We start from the raw sequence: 7,906 nt of genomic DNA, 5'->3' as shown, positions 1-7,906 counted from the left end.
TTGTTTTCTCTTTCATTCTTTTAAAATATATGTCTTGAATTAGAGTAACAAAATAACTTAATTCATTATTATGTAACCCACCGAACTCGTTTAAGCTAGAATAAGTTAAGTTATGACCCGTTAGCCTACACATTTTGACCCAAACCCATATTGACCCAAGTAGCCCGTGGAGTTTGGACGGGTTAGATTATGACTCGTTTGTTGACTTGATTTACTTTTGACCCGTCTAAATTTGAACCAACTCGTGATCAAATTGCACAATTTCCCATCAAATTGGCTGGTCCAATTTTATTTTTATTTTTTATTTTTTTGGTCAAATGAAAATTTTCATTAACCTAGTAAGCATATTTACACAGACTAGCCCTTTTGACTCAAGGACCAGTACACGAAAACGAGACCACTTCAGAACTATTCACTAAGCTAACCTACACTAACTGATAAGCCGCTAATTACAGACTCAAGGGTAACCTATCAAGCTTTGTAAAATATTGCTCCATCTGAACTGCTTCTGTCCGACTATATGCAATTGAAGTATGTCCTTGAGGATAACTGCACTGCCTCGACTCTTCTGCTCTAATCTGTGCCTGTTCCGTTCCACCCAAATTTGATAAACTGTAGCAGCATAAAGGAACCCCAGAATGATCCAAACTCTGTTAGGACATAATTGTAGTTCTAATGTTACTTGGTTTGTGCTGAAAACTAAGGCACAAGTACAATATAAGTCGAGTCAAAGCATCGATGACAATACTTTTCTGGAGTGCGAAACAGAGGCCAGTGTATCTAGTGAGTGCACAAAAACACCATTAGAATCATCTTTTTATTTTATGAATAAATGAACGCCCTACATGAACTAAGATTAGAGTACCATGAAAATGAAACAATTTCTTTTTTACAACCAGTTATATCAAGACTAACTTGTGTGCACCTCAGCATGCAAATGAAACAGTCCAAGCAAGTGAAAATCTTAAGAAAAGCGACCAGATGGCTGTTATTTAGTCATAAAGAAGCAGATGAGGCGGCATTATGATTTAATTTGATTTGCTAACATAACAAATATAACGATTAAATGCCAAAGGGAACCATGGGTAGGGGGCACGATGTAACCACCAGTTTATGACGAAGAGAACATTACTCTCTAAAATCACCAGCATTATGAAAATTATATCACTCATCATTTGATGAAAAGCTTCTCAAAGCATCTGCGCTATTGAAAGAACGGAAAAGTAGGCAACTATACCATGATATTCAGAATTTCCAAATCTCATGCCAGAGCTCAAACTTCACTAGTCTAGATAAATATACCGCCATAATTCCAAATAAGAACCCTGATTCAATTGTCTTTACAAAAGGTACCATACTCGGCATCTCTCATGATCTTTCTATATATCCAAACAGAACTTGCTCAGACTGATTCATTGCAGTGAACCCTCAGACTCCACCAACTTGCATCCTGAAAATTTTGAAGTTCTAATTAATTAAATGCATCTAAGTAAAGAGAAGCTACAAAATCTTATATAAAAATCAAACATCCGTCACCCTATCCAACAAAAGCAGCAAGAGAATTCAAAGATCCAACATTTACAAAATACTTTCAAATAATACCTTAAAGAACACATTTTATGACGAACAGGGCCCACAAACCTAAAAATGGCAGAGCCAATTCTTTAGTTGAAACGTAAAATGAAATTTAGAGCTCTCAGCTTACCAAAAGGGTAAGACAACTCACCACAAAAAACTCCAATCTGCCCATTTAGTATCGATTATAGGCTTTCCCAAAATCATCACGCCTCTGACGCTGAAAGTCCCCATAACTGTCATGTGGCCTCGATGGATGGTAGTTATCCATAGGGTTTGGAAACCTTTCCCGTGGTTCCATTGGTATGTTGGGTCCAGAATAATGTGGATTACCTGCAGAGTTCTCATACTCTTGATAACTGTGTTGATTGTAACCCCCAAACCCGGAGGCTGGCATATGTTGTCCTGCCCGTTGTTGCCTCCTTTGTGCGTCATGTTGAAGAAACTCTTCCCATTGCTTTGCATGTTCAACTCTAAGGACGGCCAATTTCTTTATGTAGTTCTCTCTTACTTCTCTGATGGCCTAGAATTTGACAAACCAAAACAAAGTGATGATTAGAGTCCTCACACTAAAGCACAGGCTGATTGGAAATTGATTATCACATCAGCACTACGGGCTTCAGAGAAGATCCCCTTCTTCAAAGCCAAAAACATGTCTGAAATAAAATAATAATCCAAATGGAAAAAAGCAAAAGGAAAAAATGAAAATTGAAGTAAATCTTCATACCTCTCTATGCTTGTGATTTTCTTCATCTTCTTCCTTGTCCCGAATTCTTCCTAGATCTATGGCATCCTTTTGGTATTCCAATTCAACATTCTCTAAGGATTGTGGAATGGAGGGACGGTCAAAAGTATGGTTAGATTTCATGTCAGAACCACGTCTACTCGCATCCCAACCATCAGACCTGTAGACACCCCTGCCCTGACCATGACCATCATATGAATTATACGAGTTACTCATATAAGCGGGGCGTGCCGGAGACTTTGACAGGCTTGATCGACCTCTAGCTCCATCATTACCATAAGCTTCATCAAATGAAGAGTGGGTTAAGCACTTCCAGTGAAGAACTCTAACAATGATGGCAGCTTTAACATGGCAAACTATCTTAAAATCTCATAGTCAACCCATCTGAAGCAAACGAGTGTCTACATACTTTCAGTGAAAATTTTCATTGTGGAACACAATCCTTTCATTTGAGACCACCAGGAATGTTACATCAGAATCGAACAGAATGCTTGAAAAGAACTTACCTCTTGCTGCCACAAAAAGAAAAAGAAAGATAAACTAAGCAACATACATGTTACCTTCTCAAAAACAAAAAAAAAAAGATAAACTAAGCAACATACATTATGAAAGAAAACAAATCAACATCAGAACAAGCCCTGCTTAGTTCATACTCACAAAATTTAATTCCCAAAGTTGCATGTAGAAGGGAAAATAAGAAACCAAAAGCAGGCTAAAAGTCTAAAGTGTGATTTACATGTAGAAGAGATAGTGGACTATTTGCTTTCCTACCTTGTGAACTACCCCTTGCAATTTTGTGAAAATCATCGTGACCGCGATCATCAACAACCTTTTCTTGTCTTCCGTACCTATGGTGTAACTGTGGTGCACTCTGAGGGCTGTGATTGGATCTCTGAGAATCAGAACGTGCCATGCGAGAGCTAACAGGACTTCGGCGCTCAGGTGACCTTGATCTGGACACCTGAGAACTAGAAGTACCCTTCTTGTCGGCCTCTTCTTTAATTTTATGTACAGCATCCACTCCTTTTCTTAAGATCAATCTGTCCTTACCGCTGACTATAATAAACTTCTCCTCCATTTTGATTTTGCAGCCAACATCCTTCTCAATTTGATTTATAACTTTCTCAGTGAATAAAGCTTTCACGTGACTTTCCCTTGCAGGCACTCTCTCAAAGAAATCTTGAGACTTGCGACTCGCTCCGAGAGTAGATGGACATCCCTAAACATGGTTTGTTTAGCACACAACATAAACTTTGGCCATTTGATGAGAAAAAACCTTTGACAGATATGGAGGGACACACCCTTTTGTTTTTTGGATAGGCAGCGTCCTTTATATTAGTTAAACAGTAATCACATATCTTGTGTGAAACCAGATTTGTTAATAAAGCCATCATCTGTTCGCCCAAAACCTTATCAGAATCCTACTTGGGCTGATAGAAACGGCATACAGAAAAACTTGTCATAAAAGAAAAGGATTACAGGGACTATCAAAGGGGTCATCCCAGTCAGAGTTAATGCTCTTATATCAGTCAGCGTCAGTTCTAGTTATCAAGTGAGATACTAGTATATGCAAGAAAGATATACTTTTGAGAAGAGATACCAGTATGTGCAAGAAAGATTTGTCATGGATAGATTTTCAGTTTTCCTATTTACCCAAGCCCAAAAGAATGATTTTAAAATTCGTTAGTTAGAAGGGGAAATAGCAAGAAGTATGAGTGTAATGACCAGTTTACATTATGCCAGCTGACCCAGTATATCAACAAACAAAAGGAGATGTTGCTCTACAAATATCTGATAAATGTATTGAACCAGACCCCACATTAGGGTAGAAGGCTAGTATATAAGTCTCGTTATCTTTCCTTATTAGTAGGCGCATTAGCGCATTATAATTTCTTGTGCTCTGATTTATGTTATTATTCGCTACTTTCTGTACTTTGATTACTCTATTTTATTTGTGCCGCTTTCGTTATTTGCATTTCCATATCGCTTTGAATTCCTTGATTATCCTGTTTTACTGTGTCGCTTGCATTATTTCATTACAATATCGTTTTGAATCTTTTAACCTTATCTGACTCCCTTTTTATGCTTCTATTGAGCCGAGGGTCTCTCGGAAACAGCCATCCTACCTTGGTAGGAGTAAGGTCTGCGTACATTCTACCCTCCCCAGACCCCAAGATGTGGGATTTCACTGGGTTGTTGTTGTTGTTGTTGTTGTATTGAACCAGACATTGCCTTCACCAGAATAGAAAGGAGAATACTAAGGAGTAAGACTGTGATAACAAACAAAAAAACAACCAACTAAAGTTCTCTCACCAATTTTTCTCAGGAAAAAGATGAATCTACATCCTAGAGAGCAAGTGTGAGGAACGCAAGAGATTATATAGTAAATGGATTGACTAAAATGTAAATATTTCCTATCAGTCTTGTGATCCTTAAAATCTCTCTCCCTACTCAGCCACCCAAATAGTAGAAACAAAGAATGCTAATAAGAACCCCAATACAAAGCAGTACCTGAGTAAAGTGGCCTGACTCTCCACATATTTTACAAATCATTTCTTCCTCCTTCCGTTTCTTCCAGTTTCTCTCAGTGGCTTTGGATTTAGCTTCCCAAACCTTCGCTTCCCTGCTAGTAAAATCCGTCGGAACAGCATTGGGGTCGCGGGCATCCTCTTCTTCCTCATCTGAACCAACATGAGGCCTTTTTTCTGTCACTGCTTTATCTTGTTCCTTAGATGTGTTGGATCTAACAGGGCCAGTATATTCCTTGTAAAGTTCACTGAAATCATCATCAATATCTGAATCTTGCCTACTAGACATATCAAAGAACACCCTGTTTTGGCAACAGCGAAAAGAACAAGGAAAGCCGGAAAACGTGTTAGTAACACAGACAAGAACAACTTACAACAAACAGAATTCACTTGGAGAGTCTATGGAAAAATATCCAATAACAAGTTAGCAACCTTAAGGATATGATTTTTGTACTATAAGCGGCCTAATTTTTTAGATAAGGTGCATAATTGAGAATGAGGGGTAAGGTCTATCGGAAGCAACTTCTCTACATTGATAAGGTAGGCGTAAGGTCTGCATACACTCTACCTCCCCAAAGCCCACCTGGTAGGATTATACTGGGTATGTTGTTATTGTTTTAAGGTACATAATTGAGAATAAGGGATTAATCCATATAGGAGGTGTATAGAAAAAGATCTTAAAGGTTTCAGTTCCTATATAGAGACTCTAGCTAATCATTTATTCACTACAAATGCTTAATGAGTTCCATATGTACATATAAAACACATTGAATTCCTATAGATGTGTCGTAAAGAGATTTCTTTAGCTCAAAGGCTCTCCTATTTCTCTCTCTCTCTCAACATGTCAACATGAATTCCTAAGGAGAACTTTTTAGGCTTCTCCATTTCTTCTATCTCCTACATGACCATTACATCACCCACAGTCCAAGCATAAACCTTAAAACATCAGGGTGTTGGACATGACATTTAATTGGCACTGGAATACTTGGGAACAGAGACAAAGGCAGTAGATCAATCTGTGTTTGGTTCCAAAATGGAGGTTGGACTGCTATATCAAGGATAATGCCAAAGTTGCGATCAAATTCACCCGAAGTTAGCAATTCAAGTACTTCTCCACCCCATTTTATTTATGAAGGTAACTATTAGTATTATTAACAAAACAGCTCTAAAAAGAGCTGGACTGTACAAAAGTTTCAAGGACATGCATGCTACATCTGTAGGGTAGCTAATCCAAAACATCACACACAATGAAGTCTACCCGTCTACAATAAAAGTTAGTGATGATAAACAAATGCTCCAGGCCTGAATTAAACTCTCTATAACTGTACTTCGTGTTGTCGTTCTTTAATTATCTAAAGCCTGACAAAGATTGCCACGTGAATTCAATTTAAACTACAATTACGTTCCCAAATAAAACAGAATACAGGATATCCAACCTTAAAGTTTCCCCTAATATAAAAGTTGACAATCTAATTCCTGCACCGAGAACACTTTAGGCACTAAGAGAATATTTTAGCTCTTTTTATCCTTTTTTGGGGCAGTCCTGGGATGGGACCTTTAGTTATACATAGATTGAGATAGAAATATTTCCTGAATTTACAAAAGTCATATTGCTTCTTTGCAGATGCATGAAATACATTTTTAAGGAAAACAAAAAAGAATAAACCCACAAATTAACAACAAAACGACGTAATGACAATGGATTAAGAAACTAGTAGAAATAAATCAACAGAAGAACAATCAACACCAATAAACAAAGTACTGACATAAAAATATTAGAGATAACCAAAGTAAAATAAACAACAATAAGATAATGCTAGCATAATAAACAGAAAAAATTTCAAAAATACAGCCCAACATAAATTATTATGCCACATAGCCCAATATACAATATTGTACAACATTATACAACATTATACCCGGGGGAAAGCACTATACATAATGTATCAACCTTGGATAAAAGTACATAATAATGTACAACAAGAACAACAACAACATACCCAGTGTAACCCACAAAGTGGGGTCTGAGGAGGGTAGAATGTACGCAGACCTTACCCCTACCTTGGGAGGTAGAGAGACTGTTTCCGGTAGACTCTCGGCACAAGGACAAGCAATTCAAAGCTGGTTATAATAATGTACAAAAGGTGTTTATACACAAATATGGGCTAAACCGGGTAACAAACTCAAAATATGGGCTACGTCACAAAAATATTTTTTTCCCGGTAGACGTAGAGCATAATTTTCCCTAATAATAATAATACTGATAACCGAGGTTCAAAGTCTAAATAATACAAACCACAATAGAATGCAACCTTGTTTCCGACAATAAGGCATTACTTTTATGGATTGAATTAAAATACAGTATCTGACTATTATCATCAAATATAAATGCTAAATAAAGGGGATAAACAGCAAAATGTGACAAACGGGTGTAGCAACATTAACAAAATACAGCAAATAAAAACGAAGCAAAGTGAAAAACTACCTGAATTGAGCAGTCAAAATTCACCGATTGATTTGATGAAAGGATTAGATATGTGTTTTTTCTAAAAGAAAAGGGGTTAAAACATACTTACCGGAATTGGAGAGGGGCTAGGGTTTGCTGTGTGTGTGTGAAGGGGAAAAGGCAGTGTGATAGCGGCGTTAGTATGAGGGGATCTGGGGAAAATAAGCAAATTTGTTTTTTTTTTTTTCGATTGTGCAACACTTGGCTGTATCTGGCCGTTGATCTTTTAAATCGTACGGTTCTGATTTTGTGCTTGATTCTTTTATGATCTTTTTTTATCCCAACCTTTTTGTGTGTTATGGATTTGGTCCCCTTTCTTTTTTCTCCTACTTCTTTTAGTTCGTTTGTGCAAAAATAGATGCAGACGTATATGGATTATGAATATTAGTTCTTTTATAAAGATTATAAATTTATATTTTATAAAGATTCTTGATGTATGAGTTTTGTGTGTACATGTTATAAATACAATTGAGTGGGTCTGACTCAAAATTATACTAAGTTAAACGAATCAGATTTGATAAATAAGACATGACTTAACAGTCCAAGAATCTG

At 37.0% G+C, this 7,906-nt stretch overlaps 1 protein-coding gene across 5 annotated transcripts; it reads right to left on the bottom strand.

Moving 5' to 3' along the window:
- Window positions 1-1,110: 1,110 nt before the first annotated feature.
- On the bottom strand, window positions 1,111-7,578 carry LOC132635117 (uncharacterized). Of its 5 annotated transcripts, none has more exons than XR_009580443.1 (7): window positions 7,425-7,578; window positions 4,832-5,150; window positions 3,092-3,539; window positions 2,303-2,601; window positions 1,727-2,098; window positions 1,603-1,641; window positions 1,111-1,450 (listed from the first exon to the last, which is right to left on the bottom strand). XR_009580443.1 is itself a non-coding variant. In XM_060351359.1 (6 exons), the coding sequence occupies exons 2-5, from the start codon at window positions 5,135-5,137 to the stop codon at window positions 1,751-1,753; spliced, it is 1,401 nt and encodes a 466-aa protein (XP_060207342.1). In that variant the 5' UTR covers window positions 5,138-5,150; window positions 7,334-7,500; the 3' UTR covers window positions 1,111-1,450; window positions 1,706-1,750. The 5 variants fall into 5 exon arrangements, 2 of the variants coding, with proteins under 2 accessions (XP_060207342.1, XP_060207341.1); XR_009580444.1 differs by having other exon boundaries at window positions 1,603-1,638; window positions 1,726-2,098; window positions 7,334-7,500; XR_009580442.1 differs by having other exon boundaries at window positions 7,334-7,500.
- Window positions 7,579-7,906: the final 328 nt, after the last annotated feature.

Source organism: Lycium barbarum, chromosome 4, assembly GCF_019175385.1.
Source record: "Lycium barbarum isolate Lr01 chromosome 4, ASM1917538v2, whole genome shotgun sequence".
Taxonomy (NCBI): Eukaryota; Viridiplantae; Streptophyta; class Magnoliopsida; order Solanales; family Solanaceae; genus Lycium; species Lycium barbarum.
This window is presented reverse-complemented; position numbering and strand designations above follow the sequence as displayed.